General features: G+C 35.0%; 1 protein-coding gene across 1 annotated transcript in view; it reads left to right on the top strand.

The window, feature by feature from the left end:
* Positions 1-15,701, top strand: part of LOC308340231 (phosphatidylinositol 3,4,5-trisphosphate 3-phosphatase TPTE2-like) — a gene marked incomplete at both ends in the record, with an annotated part of 171,615 nt that overhangs the window by 84,412 nt on the left and 71,502 nt on the right. Inside the window, 3 exons of the mRNA XM_080799391.1 lie at positions 1,231-1,330; positions 1,472-1,535; positions 2,256-2,320. Of these exons, the coding sequence (XP_080655517.1) occupies positions 1,231-1,330; positions 1,472-1,535; positions 2,256-2,320 (229 nt within the window). The remainder of the gene's footprint in view (positions 1-1,230; positions 1,331-1,471; positions 1,536-2,255; positions 2,321-15,701) is intronic.

Genomic DNA, 15,701 nt, shown 5'->3' on the forward strand with positions numbered 1-15,701 from the left:
TTGGTTAATTGAATTTTAATTAAAAAAAAGAAATTCCCACTGAATTCCCATTGAGCTTCAATTACAAGTTCCTTACACATGAAATTCCTGGGTTTTTCCTGTAACCAAGAGAGTACTAGTTTGAACATATCCAAAATTTGGGTGACTCCCAAGATGATTTCTCTCAGAAAGAACAAATGGAACAGAAAACAAGGTGACATAGGCAGAACCATGGTAGTGGAATTTTGCAGTATAGCTGAAATGAAGAAAGCTGAGGCAACATTAGAACTGTTTAGGTATCAGGAAACTAAAATGTGTATGAGAGACTGAAAATGTCCCCCTCTCCCCTGCTTTTCCTCTTGCTACAGTAGCAATGAAGAAAAGGAACAGATGTATATTGAAATATAGATGTTGGGTGGCTCACTCATTAGTCCCAAAATCTTGATCCTTTCTGTACTCCAACAGCTTAGGATTCAATTCAGGTCCCAATAAAATGTGATGTCCTATGATAGGCTTTTGAAGTTGTAGATCCAGTATGGTCCTCTGACTGGCAACCTCAGTATCACCAAAGAACTTACTAGAAATGCAAGAGGAAAAACACCTCAGGCCCTGCTCCAGACCTACTGAATCATATGCACACTCAAGTTAGAGAAACACATATTCAAACCATCCAGTTCTCTGCCATCATATTTTTTTCTGATAGTAGGAGAGCCACCAGCTAGCACACTCGGGAAATATCTTAATCTGCTGCCTGCCTGATAATGTGTTAGCAGCTGTAGTGAGCCTCGTTACTGATGGGAAAGACATAGGTGAAAAGGAACCATTTTGACAGAAGAAAGTTTTGATGTGAAAATGATGGGAAAATGCTCATCTTAAATCACAAAAGTTCAATCTGCAAATTCTAAGTCTATCATATAACTATTTCTCTCCCCCAGAGTTTCTCAACCTCTGCACTACAGGTACTTTGGACCAGAGAGTTCTTTTGTTATAAGGGCTATCCTGTGCACTGGTGTCTAGTAGCATTCCTGGCTTCTACCCACTAGCTACAACTAGCACGCCCTCATACAGTGTGGCACCCAAAAATATCCCCAGACATTGCCAAGTATCCTATAGGTGGGTGGTTAGGAGGCTTGGTTGGGGGGGGAGCGGTGTATGTGCAAAATCACCCCTGGTTAAGAACTACAGCTCTAGGCTTGATCCATATTGACAAAATCCTATTTCTAAAGCAAAAATGAATCTCTTTACCATTAGATTGACAATTTTCTTTCGACCTCTACGACTTGTCATTCTTGTAAGAGTTTTTCATCTGGCTCATCAAAAGAGACATCTTGAACAGCTGGCCAGAAGGATGGTAAGCAGGCAGAATATGTTTATGATTCAGAATATGTTTGCTTCAGGAAATACTGACAAGGGTTTTATATATCTCTATAATATTCTTTATTTTTATGATGATTTTTCATCTCATAAGTTAATGATTGTTTTCAACTCTCAGGTTTCAGGAAATAAACGGCGGTATAAGAAGGATGGATTTGACTTAGACCTCACTTATGTTACCGGTTTGTAAAGTTTAACTGTTGATTTACTTTGTATTAACGTCAAATCTTTCTGGTGTCTGAGTAATTACGTTCATCTTGTTCTTGCTTTGTCTGAGCCACGTTCTTTGAAAGCATTCTTTATCCATGAAGACATGAGCCACTATGGCGGCACAACATATTTGTAGTTTATCCCTGACAATGAAAAATCTGCATTGTCCTCTCAAATCATGGCTGCTTGGCTACCTTCCAGGAAATTGAATGGATTTCCAGTTGGCTCCCTTTGTTTGGTTTGGAATTTGAGTTCTAGTGTTTTTCTGGGGTATGAGGATTTCAGAAAGACCTGTTCTCTTCCAGAAACTCTGGAGAATAAGAGATCTCAGTTTTCTGAGTCAGGAACTTTGGAAGGTACCCTGAGAGTTCCCACCATTGCTGGAACCCAGATTTCTCATTTTTCTTTGGTGTCTAAATAGGAAATAAATTCTGACCACTGGTCAACACAAATCTGTCCCATATGGCGGGAACCAGTTGAGTCTTAAGAACACTGTGTGAGTTTAATGGTCATTATAGCAGATAATTTAATATGTTTTCTTGATTATACTGAGAAGTAGCTTTTTTCCCCGTCATTCTTAATCCAGAAAGTTCTTTTCTATGAAAAAGGAGTCCGATTGTATATAAGTTAAGTTCTCTATATTGTTTTACATTTATAATGATATTCATAGTAGTAACTATTTTGGCTTACAGAGCGTATCATTGCCATGTCATTCCCATCTTCAGGAAAGGAGTCTTTCTATAGGAATCCCATTAAGGTAAGTGTATTTAACAAGTGCTCATAATTGTCAGTAAACATAGACTGTGGAGTCATAAATTTAATATTGGCCCAGAGATGGCAGTGTTCCAAAAATTTACTCTCTCCAGTAAAGAATTATAATGGACTGAGAGCAATTAGTTTTTGCTGTATAACGGACCCCCCCAAAAATTAGGGGCTTATAGCACCAACCATTTACTTCGTTCATGATAATGTGGCTTTTGAATTTAGGTTGGGCTTGACTGGGTGGTTCTGCTGATCAGGGACAGGTGGACTAATCACAGCCGGGCTGATGCATACATCTGTGGGTACCTACTTGGCATCCGAGGATTGGCTATTCTGAAACAGTGTGGTTAGAGAGGTACCTGGGTGGCTCAGTTAATTAAGGATCCAACTCTTGATTTTGGTTTGGGTCATGAGATTGAGCCCGGTGTTGGACTCCACACACTCAGCACAAAATCTGCTTGAGATTTTTCTCCCTCTTCCTTTGCCCCTCTCCCTGCTCACTCACACTCATGTGTTTTAAATAAATAAGTAAAATCTTAAAAATAAATAAATAAATAAATAAATGGGATGGTTGGATGTCTCCATGTGATGTCTCATGCTCCAACAGACTAGTTCAGGTTTGTTCACATGGTAGCAGTGGCAAAGGTCCCACAAACAGCAAGCAAAAGAATACAGAGCCCTTAACAGCCCAGGTCCAAACTAGTATAATGTGGCTTCTACGTCATTCTGTAGTACAAGGAAAATTTACAATTCAGTCCAGATTCAAGGAGTAGAACAGACTGCATCTGTTGATGGCAGGAATTGCAATAAATTATGGTCATTTTTATAGTCTTATCATAAGAGAAAAGGATGAGAATTCTTTAAATAAAACATATGTTCTTAGGTCCTAAGTTATAGTGGAAGCATACTACTTTAGATTCTGTGGATTAAATTACTTCACCCTTCCATGAAGATGACAACAAAGACAAGGAAGCCCCTGCCCCTCTCAAACCCAAAGCCAAGTCAAAGGCTTAGAAGATCAAGAAAGTGGTGCTGAAAGTCATCCATGGTCATCAAAAAAAGATCTGCCGATCACCTACATTCTGATGGACCCAAGACGTTGTATCTCTGAAGGCAGCCCAAATATCCTCAAAAGAACACCCCCAGGAGAAACAAGCTTGACCACTATGCCATCATCAATTTCCCCTGACTATGGAGTCAGCCATGAAGAAAATAGAAAACAGTAACACACTTGTGTTCACTGTGGAGTCAAAGCCAACAAGCACGAGATCAAACAGGCTGTGAAGAAGCTCTAGGACATTGATGTGGCCAAGGTCGACACCCTGATCAAGCCTGATAGAAGAAGGCATATATTTCATGGACTCCTGACTATGATGCTTTGGATGTTGCCAACAAAATTGAGATCATCTAAACTGAGTCCCACTGGCTAAATCTAATTTTTTTTACCATAACTAATAAATTATCAATTCAAACATAAAATGATGTTTAATATGAAATTCCAGTTAAAAGCCATCATTTAAGAAGTTTGCATATGTGTGTGGCTATATATTAGTATAATTTATATTATTATATCAATATGATATAATTATGTATATGTCTTTATATAAGTCTACACATAAACATGCATATATAATTATGCTTTTGTTGGGGCATACAAATACTATAAATTGCGCTAATCTTAAGTGGCTCTTGATGAAATTATATATAGGTTATGTATGCATTTAACCAACACCCCTATCAATATATAGAACATTTCTTGCTCTTTCTTAGTCAATATCCCAACACACTAGAGGTAATTATTAGTAAAAGTAAAAATTAAAATTAGTAAAAAGTAAAAATTAGTTTTACTTTTTCTTGAATTTCACATAAGTGGAATCATATAATACATCTTTTTTGACTGACATTTTAATGCCCAAAATCTGAGATTCCTTCAATATTGTTGTACAGTTCTTACAACATTTACAACATTTACATTACATTTACATTTTACTTATTTATTTATTTATTTATTTATTATTTACTTATTTATTTACAATTTACATATTACTTGTTTAGTATTTTAGTATTTGTTTAGTATTTACTGCTATCTAAAATTCTATATTAAAAGCCCAAGTATTCAGGGGCACCTGGATGGGTCAGTTGGTTAAGCAGCTGCCATCAGCTGAGGTCAAGATCTTGGAGTTCTGGGATCAAGCCCTGTGTTGTACTCCCTGTTCAGTAGGGAGTCTCCTTCTCCCTCTGGCCATACCCCTGCTCATGCTTGCATGCTCTCTCTCTCTCTGTCTCTCTCAAATAGGTAAATAAAATCTTTATTTTTTAAAAAAAAATCCTGTTTACAAACAAGCATTCTGTTTACATACAGGGATCATACAATTATACACCAGTTCACGAAGACAGCAAAGGTGCTACATTCTATAACATCTACTTTACAGAAACTTTTAAAAAATCAAAAGATACAGCTGAAGAAACAGATATAAATTTGGGAGCCAGTAATTTTGACAGGGAAGTTGTACAAGTCACATGACTTTTAAATATGTGAATTAAAAATCATGCATTTGGGGTCGTCATTATGCTTTGTGTTGATAACAAAAACAGAATACTGGCTGTTAAAGAATCATGTTAAAAAATATTTAATGCACTTCAAAATGTTACACAAATTATTGTGGTTTCTATGCACCCCTAAACCTTTAGTTATTTAGTTCAAGTATATCACTAAAGTGATACATTAATTCTTCCAGTACAATGGTATATTTCATTCTATTGACCATTGCATACTCTAGAATATTTTAGAAAAAAATGTGTAATATTCACAAATATTCTGAAAAACAAGCAGTGCAGTGAACCTGCCTAGTGCTTCTGAGATGGTCTCATGTCAGCTTAATAAGTATTCATTCTACAAAATAGTAAGCTAATGTTTGAACAATTACCAAGACAAAAAATATTTTCTCAAAAATCATGAAGTCTTTTTCTCAAGCATCACAAAAGGAGAGAGAAGAATTTTAGTTTGAACAGATCTCTTGGACTGTGCTTAACTTGGTATTTCAGCTTAGTTTCCAAGATTTCAGAAGGACCAGATCTTGAATTACAGACAGACTCCAATCAAAAAGTTTTAGCTTTTGGGCTCTTTCCATGATTTGGCTGTTGCCCATTGACTGATGAGTGGATAAAGAAGATGTGAGATATAGATATATAATGGAATATTACTCAGCCATCAAAAATGATGAAATCTTGCCATTTGCAACAACGTGGATGGAACTAGAGTGTATTATGCTAAATGAAATGTCAGAGAAAGACGAATATATGATTTCAATTTTGTGTGGAATTTAAGAAACAAAACATGAACATAGGGGAAGGGGAGGAAAAATAAGATTAAAAAAATGGGGACGCCTGGGTGGCTCAGTTGGTTAAACAGCTGCCTTCGGCTCAGGTCATGATCCCGGCGTCCAGGGATCGAGTCCCACATCGGGCTCCTTGCTCAGCGGGGAGCCTGCTTCTCCCTCAGCCTCTGCCTGCCACTCCGTCTGCCTGTGATCCGCGCTCTCTCTCTCTCTCTCTCTCTGACAAATAAATAAAATCTTAAAAAAACATTTAAAAAAAAAAAAAAAAGATTAAAAAAATGGGGGCGCCTGGGTGGCTCAGTGGGTTAAGCCTCTGCCTTCGGCTCAGGTCATGATCTCAGGGTCCTGGGATTGAGTCCCACATCAGGCTCTCTGTTTGGCAGGGAGCCTGCTTCCTCCTCTCTCTCTCTGCCTGCCTCTCTGCCTACTTGTGATCTCGCTCTGTCAAATAAATAAATAAAATCTAAAAAAAAAAAAATGGGGAGGTAAACTATGAGAGACTCTGTAGCTAAAAGAACAAAACTCAGGGTTGCTGGAGGGGATGTGGAGTAGGGGATGGGTTAAATGGGTGATGGGCATTAAAGAAGGCACTTGTTGGGATAAGCACTGGGTGTTAAATGTAAGTGATGAATCACTGAATTCTACTCCTGAAACCAATACTACACTATATGTTAACTAACTTGAATTTAAATAAAAAATAAAAATGAAAAATGCTCGACTTTACAACAGTGTGAAAGTGATAAGCATTCAGTAGACCTCACACTTTGAAGTTTGAATTTTGATCTTTTCCCAGGCTAGTGATCTGCTGTGCAATTATTTTCATCAGCTGCTGCTCCCAGCAGCTATGTGATCATGAGCATGTACAGTTGATACCCTGACAACAATTGTGTGTCTGTACAGCCATGTTTGTTTTTTTCTACTCAGTGCAGTATTCAATATATTACATGAGACATTCGACACTTTACTACAAAATAGACTTTCTATTAGATGATTTTGTCCAACTGTAGGATAATGTGTTTTTGAGCACAATTAAGGTAGACTAGGCTGCTTTGTTTTGTTGACTATTTCCTTTGCTGTGCAGGAGACTTTTATCTTGATGAAGTCCCAAAAGTTCATTTTTGCTTTTGTTTCCCTTGACTTTGGAGATGTGTCTTGAAAGAAGTTGCTATGGCTGATGTCGAAGAGGTTACTGCCTTTGTTCTTCTCTAGGATTTTGATGGATTCCTGCCTTGTGTTGAAGTCTTTCATCCATTTAGAGTTTATCTTTGTGTATGATGTAAGACAATGGTTGAGTTTCATTCTTCTGTACATAGCTGTCCAATTTTCCCAGCACCATTTATTGAAGAGACTGTCTTTTTTTCCACTGGATATTTTTTCCAGCTTTGTTGAAGATTAGTTGACCATAGAGTTGAAGGTCCATATCTGGGCTCTCTACTCTGTTCCATTGGTCTATGTGTCTGTTTTTGTGCCAGTCCCATGCTGTGTTGGTGATCACAGCTTTGTAATAAAACTTGAAATCAGTCTATGCGATGCCCCTAGCTTCGTTTTTCTTTTTCAACATTTCCTTGGTGATTTGAGATCTTATCTGGTTCCATACAAATTTTAGGATTGTTTGTCCCAGTACTTTGAAAAATACCTTTGGTATTTTGATCGGGATGGCGTTGAAGGTATAGATTGCTCTGGGCAGCATAGATATTTTAACAATGTTATTCTTCCAATCCATGAGCATGGAATGTTTTTCCATCTTTTTGTGTCTTCTTCAATTTCTTTCATGAGTGTTCTGTAGTTCCTTGAGTACAGATCCTTTACCTCTTTGGTTAGGTTTATTCCCAGGTATCATATGGTTGTTGGTGCTATAGTAAATGGAATCGATTCTCTAATTTCCCTTTCTATATTTTCATTCTTAGTGTAGAAGAAAGCAACTGATTTCTGTACGTTGATTTTGTATCCTACCACACTACTGAATTTCTGTATGAATTCTAGTAATTTGGGGGTAGAGGCTTTTGGGTTTTCTACATAAAGTATCATGTCATCTATGAAGAGAGAGAGTTTGACTTCAGAAGATATTTGTAAATGACATTACAGATAAAGGACTGGTATCCAAGATCTATGAAGAACTTCTCAAACTCAACACCCAAAAAACCAAATAAGTCAAAAAAATGGGCAGAAGACATGAACAGATGCTTCTCCAAAGAAAACATACGAATGGCTAACAGACATGTGGAAAAAAGTTCAATATCATTAGCCATCAGGGAAATTCAAATTAAAACCACATTGAGATACCTCCTTACACCAGTTAGAATGGCAAAAATTGACAAGGCAGGAAACAACAAATGTTGGAGAGGATGCGGAGAAAGGGGAACCCTCTAACACTGTTGGTTGGAATGTAAGTTGGTACAACCACATTGGAAAACAGTATGGAGGTTCCTCTATTAAAAATAGAGCTACCCTATGACCCAGCAATTGTACTACTGGCTATACCCCAAAGATACTGATGTAGTAAAAAGAAGGGGTACATGCACCCCAGTGTTCATAACAGCAATGTCCACAATAGCCAAACTATAAGGAGCTGAGATGCCCTTCAACAGATGAATGGATAAAGAAGATGTGGCTCATATATACAATGTAAAATTATTCGGCCATCAGAAAGGGTGAATACCCATCATTTGCATCAACATGGTTGGAACTGGAGGGGATTATGCTAAGTGAAATAAGTCAAGCAGAGAAAGACAATTATCATATGGTTTTACTTATATATGGAACATAAGGAATAGTGTGGAGGACATTAGGAGAAGGAAGGGAAAAATGAAGTGGGGGAAATCAGAGGGGGAGATGAATCATGAGAGTCTATGGACTCCAGGAAACAAACTGAGGGTTTCAGAGGGGAGGGTGGGTGGGGGAATGGGTTAGCCTGGTGATGGATATTAAGGAGGGCATGTATTGCATGGAGCACTGCGTTATACACAAACAATGAATCACAGAACACTACATCAAAAAATAATGATGTACTGTATGGTGACTAACATAACATAACATAACATATAAAAGAAAAGGTAGGCTAGGCTAAGTTATGATGTTGGGTAGGTTTCGTGTATTAAATGTATTTTTTACTTTTAATATCTTCAATCAAAAATGGGTTTGTTGGGAACTAACCCCATCACAAGTCAAGGAATATATGTAGTCAGAAAGAAACTGCCTTGAGAGAGATGAACACAATGATTATCAATTGAAAAAAGTATCCATTTTATTCATCTCTTAGACAAACAGAAAAATAAAACATTTTCCCCCTTGGAATATGTATACAATTATATAAATGTATATTATATACAGTGTACTATATATATTATATATTAAATAATAGTTATAAATATTATATAATAAATTGATATTACTATAATAGGATAATATATTTCCCTCTTAGAATAGTACATGTTTAAATATATATCATATATTACATAGTATATAATTTAATGTAATTTATAATTACATATAAATTATATGTAGTATATTTTATTCTATTTATAAATACATATTGCATATATATTTGTGTATATACTCATCTCTTAGAAACACAAAAATAACAACATTTTCCCCTTAGGATAATATATGTGTATTTATATGTAATATATGTTAAAATATACAATATAGGATATATAATTATGTATATAAAATATGGAGTTATATGCAATACATGTTATAATATGTAAATATACATTTCGTTTATGGACATATATAATATAAATTCATCTTTTATAGAAACAGAAAAACAAAACCTAGAAAAATAGATGTATATTTAGATATAGTTATATATATAAAAATATAACATGTATATATTAACGTACCTATAATCAAATTTAATATACACAGTATATAGTTTATATAAGTACATTTTTTTAGTTTATACATTATGTAATTATATTATAAATTCTATAAATTTATAAACTATAAACTAGATAATTTATATATAATACATCATTGATTTGTATATTATATATAATAGTTTTTATATAATCATATAACATGTTATATATTTTACATAATACATATTATATTGCATGCTATATTATGTATATTATATATTATATGGTATATACTACATTACATATAAACACATATTATTCTAAGGGGATAAATTTTATATTTTCCTATAAGAGATAAATATAGGTAATATATATTTATAAGTAGTATGGAACTAACACAAAACCATATAATTCATATGGTAAAATGTTGAAACTTTGACCAAAATATGAAAACTGCTAATGCTGTCAGAAAAAGACAAGACAAAAAGCTTTCGTGTATATCTATAAACTAAAGGTGATACTCTCCAAAGGTTTAAAAATTGTAATTGCTACTTCCATTTAAAAATTCTAATTCTAGGGGCATCTGGGTGACTCAGTTGTTTAAGTGTCTTACTCTTGGTTTTGGCTCAGGTCATGATCTCAGGGTCCTGGGATTGAACCCTGGGACAAACTTGGGCTCATGGAGGAGCTGGCTTAAGGGTTCTTTCCTTCTCCCTCTGCCCCTTCCACCACTCATGCATGTGCACGCTCTTGCTCTCTCTCCCTCTCTCAAATAAATAAAATCTTTTCCAAAAATAAAATAAAAACTTTAATTCTAAATTTAAAAAAAATATATATATACAAACCGAAATTTAACCAGAGGCCCCTGCCCCCTCCCCCCAAAAAAATCAGTGCTAAGCAAGACCCAGAACAGCTCATAATTTACAGTTCTGCATGAACAACTCTTTTAGGACTTATCCCATAAAGTACTTTATTTTACAATCTGCTTATCTTGTAGAACTAATTTTGTCCACTTTATTTCATTAAAATTTCATACAGTATAAAAGTAGAACTGTATGTAAATAATCCATCTAAAACTTCTGTAACATCGTCATTTTTTTCTGTAGATGATTCTGTGACTGTCTCATTCTACTGGTATTGGATCCTACTCATTCTTTTGTCTCCTGGCAGTTAGAACTACTGTTTCCAAGGCCTGTATTTTCACTGCCTTCAGGAAATAAATCTTTCTCAGCTTGAAACAGATGAGGTTCATCCATTTGATTATTTTTCCTCAGAAGCTTTGTCTCTTCATTCATAGTTAAATTTTCCCAGTCTTTCACCATTGAGTATGATCTTTATTTCCTTTATCTGTTTGATCTTTTTCTAGCTCCTTTAGGTATAAGGTTAGATTGTGTGTCTGAGACTTCTACTTGAGGTGGGCCTGTATTGCTCTAAACTTCCCTCTTAGAATAGCTTTTGGTGCACCCCAAAGATTTTGAACCATTGTGTTTCATTTTCATTTGACTCTGTGTATCTTTTGATTTTCTCTTTGATTTCTTGATTGACCTGTTCATTGTTTAGTAGCATGTTATTTAATCTCCATGTATTGGTGATCTTTCCATATTTCTTCTTGTTGTTGATTTTTAGTTTCATAGTTGTAGTCAGAAAAGATGCATGCTATGACTTGGATCTTTGTGAATTTGTTGAGACGTGTTTTGTGGTCTAATTTGTTCTCTGTTCTGACAACATTCCATGTGTACTTGAAAAGAATGTATATTCTGCTGCTTCAGGATGGAATGTTCTGAATGTATCCGTTAATTCAATATGGTCCCATGTGTTATTCAAAGCCATTGTTTCCTTGATGATTTTCTGTTTGGATGACCAGTCCATTGATGTAAGTGAGGTGTTAAAGTCTTCTACTACTATTGTATGACTCTCAGTTACTTCTTTTATGTTTGTTATTAGCTGCTTTATGTATTTAGGTGAGTAAATATTTACAATTGTTATATCTTCCTGTTGGATTGTTCCATTTATGATTATATAGTGTCCTTCTTTGTCTCTTGTTACAGTCTGTTTTAAACTCTATTTTGTTTGACATAAGTATTGCTACCCCAGCTTTCTTTTCACATCCATTTGCATGCATTCTCCACCTCTTCACTTTCAATGTGCATGTGTCTTTAGGTTTGCAATGAGTCTCTTGTAGGCAGCATATAGCTGGGTCTTGGTTATTTTTTTCCATTCCATCTCTTTATGTCTTTTGATTGGAGCATTTAGCCATTTACATTCAAAGCAATTATTGATGGATATGTATTTGTCATTTTGTTACTTGTTTCATGGTTGTTTTGGTAGTTCTCTCTTTCTTTCCTTGCTCTCTTCTCTCACAATTAGCTGGCTTTCTTTAATGATACATTTGGATTCCTTTCTCTTTCTTCTTTGCATGTCTATTACCAGTTTTTGATTTGTGGTTACTGTTTGGTTTATATGTAACATCTTCTGCATATAATAGACCATATTGAGTCAATGGTCACTTAAAGTTTGAATTCATTCTTTATTCCTCTCCTCTCCACAATTTAGGTATGTGGTGTCATAATTTACTTGTACTTTCTAAGTATGCTCACTGTTTTTCATAGTTATACTTACTTTAACTGCTTTTGTGCTTCCCACTTTTCTTACTCCTGCTGATTTTTGAAATTCCATGTTTTAAGTCCCACTGGTTGTAAGAACTCGCAAAATTTGGCCCTTCTGGTTTTCAAAGCCAAATGTAATGGGGATTCATCTTCCCTATATGGGCTCCCTGATGTGGAGGTTTGTTTTTCTCCCCTCACCATGCCTGTAGCACCCGTCCCTCCTGCAGAGAGTTGTATGGGTCTCTTTAGCTCCAGACCATGTCTCTGTCCTTACTACCCTCTTTCAGTGGCCCCTTCTCTACATTTAGCTGTGGAGTTTGTTCTGCCAGTCTCCGTGTCATTTTTTGGGTTATTTACACTGATGCATTTATTTAGCTTTATCTGTGTGAGGAGAGGAGCTGAAAGTCCTCCTATTCTACCATCTTCCCCAGAAGTCTTTGATATTATTTTAAATGGTATTTTAAAGTTTTGTTTTCTTATTTGCTGCTGTAATATATATATCCAGTACACTTCATAACCTCATACATTCAACAGACACATGAGAAGATGCTCAACATCACCCACGACCAAGGGAAATGTAAATCAAAACCACAAGAACACCTCACACCTGTCAGAATGGCTAAAATCAACAACACAAGAAACAACAGGTGTTGGTGAGGATGTAGCAAAAAGGAACCCTGTGCACAGCTGGTGGGAAAGCAAACTGGGTGCAACCACTGTTGAAAAGAGTGTGGAAGTTTCTCCAAAACCAAAAAATAGACATATTATGTGATCCAGGATTCATACTACTAGGTATTTACCCAAAGAAAACAAAACACACTAATTCAAAATGATACCTCTAGGTTCATCCATGTTGTTGCAAATGGCAGGATCTCATTCTTTTTTATGGCTCGATAATTTCTTTGTGTATATATACCACCTCTTCTTTAGCCATCCATCTTTTAATGGACTCTTGGGTTGTTTCCATATCTTGGCTATTGTAAATAATGTTGCAGTAACCATAGAGGTACAGATACCTTTGTGAATGAGTATTTTTGTTTTCTTTAGGTAACCCAGTAGTGAAATTACTGGATCATATGGTAATTCTATTTTTAATTTTTTTCAAAAACCTCTGTACTGTTTTCCACAGTGGTTGTACCAGTTTGCATTCCTACCACCAGTGCACAACGGTTTCTTTTTCTGCACACCCTCACCAACACTTATTTCTTATCTTTGATTTTAGCCATTATGACAGGTATAAAGTGATAGCTGATTGTGATTTTGATTTGCATTTCTTTTTCATCTTTTCATGTATGTGTTGGCCATCTCTATATCTTCTTTGAAAAAAATGTCAATTCAGAAGAAAAAGTCTATTCAGGTTTTCTGCCCATTTTTAATTGAATCATATTTTTGGGGGTGTTGACTTGTATAAGTCCTTTATATATTTTGAGTATTAACCCCTTATCAGATATATCATTTGCAAATATCTTCTTCCATTCACAAGGTGGCTTTTTAGTTTTGTTGGTGGTTTCCTTCACCATACAAAAACTTATTTGGAATAGTCCTAATAGTTTATATTTACTTTTGTTTTCCTTGACTGAGGACACATATCTAGAAAGATGTTGCAATGGCTGATGTCAAACAGCTTACTGCCTATATTTTCTTCAAGAAGTTTTATAGTTTCAGGTCTCACATTTAGGTCTTTAATCCAGTGTATTTATTTTTGTAGCAAAAAGGAACAAAACGACCATTCTTTTGCATGTAGCTGTCCAGTTTTCTCACCACCACTTATTGAAGAGACTATCTTTTCCCCCAGTGTACAGTCTTGCCTCCTTTGTCCTAGATTAATTTTCCCTATAAGTGTAGGTTTATTTCTGGGCTCTCTAATCTGTTCTATGTGTCCATTTTTGTACCAGTACCATACTATTTTGATTACTATAGCTTTGTAGTATATCTCATAATCTGGTTTGTCTTCAATTTCTTTCATCAGCATTTTATAGTTTTCAGAGCACAGATCTTCCACCTCCTTTGTTAAGTTTATTTCTAGGTTATTTTATTCTTTTTGATGCAATTGTAAATCAAATTGTTTTCTCTTTCTGCTACTTCATTATTAATGTACAAAAAAACCAATTTCTGTACATTAATTTTATGTCCTGAAACTTTACTGAATTCATGTATTCTAATTGTTTTTTATTAGGGTTTTAGGGTTTTCTCTGTATAGTATCATGTAATCTGCAAATAGTGACAGTAACATCTTCCTTACCAAATTGGATGCTTTTTTTTTTTTTTCTTGTCTGATTGCTGTGGTTAGAGCTTCCAGGAGTATGCTGAATAAAAGTGGTAAGAGTGGACATCCTTGTCTTGTTTCTGATCTTAGAGGGAAAGCTCTCAATTTTTCACCATTGAGTATGACATTAGCTGTGAGTTTGTCATATATGACCTTCACTGTGTTGAGGTATGTTCTATCTAAACCCATTTTTTGGAGAGTTTTATCATAAACGGATGTTGAATTTCGTCACATGCTTTTTTTGCATCTGTTGAGATGATTGCATGGTTTTTATACTTCATTTTGTTGACTTGGGGTGACTGATTTGCAAATATTGAGCCATTCTTGCAAACCTGGAATAAATCCCACTTGATCATGGTGAATGTTCCTTTTAATGTTTTGTTAAATAAGGTTTGCTAATATTTTGTTGAGAATTTTTGTTTCTGTGTTCTTCAGTGATAATGTTCTGTAATTTTGTTTTTTTGTAGTGTGTTTGTCTGTTTTGGTATCAGGATAATGCTGGCCTCATTAGGTTGTACTTCAAAGCTATACTTTCTTTGCTATTTTTTTGGAATAGATTGAAGACAATAGGTATTAACTCTTTTTAAAATATTTAGTAAATTCACCTATGATCTGTCTGATCCTGGAATTTGTTGGGAGTTTTTTGATTAACAATTCAATTCTGTCAGCAGTAATTTGGTTTTCGAATTTGTATGTCTTCCTGATTCAGTTTAGGATGACTGTATGTTTCTAGGAATTCATCAATTTTTTCTAGGTTATCTGATTTTTTGACATTTTTTTTTTGTAGTACTCTGTTATAATCTTTTGTACCTCTGTGGTGTTCTTTGTTAACTCTTTTGTCTCTGGTTTCATTCGGTTCCTTTTGTTTTCTTCTCTTGATCAGTCTGGCTAAAGATTTATTGACTTTTTTATGTTTTGAAAGAATCAGTTCTTTGTTTCATTGGTCTTTTCTATTCTTAAAGACTCTACTTCATTCATTTATGCTCAATTTTTATTAAATCTTTCAATCTACTAATTTTGGACTTTTCTTTTTCTTTTTTTTTTTTAGGTTTTTAGACTGAGGTTTTTCTTATATCTTTGGGTTGGCTGGTATCTCTATAAATATCCCTATTAGGACTGTTTTCTCTGAGTCTCAAAGATTTAGACTATTGTGTTTTCATTTTCATTTGTCTCCATATATTTTTTAGTTTGCTCTTCATTTTCTTTGTTGACTCATTTTTTGCTTCGTAGCATGTTGTTTAATCTCTACCTGTTTGGTTTTCCAATTTTTTTTCTGTAATTGGTTTCTATTTCACCCCATTGTGATTAGAAAATATACACGATATGATTCAATCTTTTTAAATGTATTGAGACTTGTTTTTTAGCC

The sequence above is a fragment of the Martes martes genome, assembly GCF_963455335.1.
Source record: "Martes martes genome assembly, chromosome: 3".
Taxonomy (NCBI): Eukaryota; Metazoa; Chordata; class Mammalia; order Carnivora; family Mustelidae; genus Martes; species Martes martes.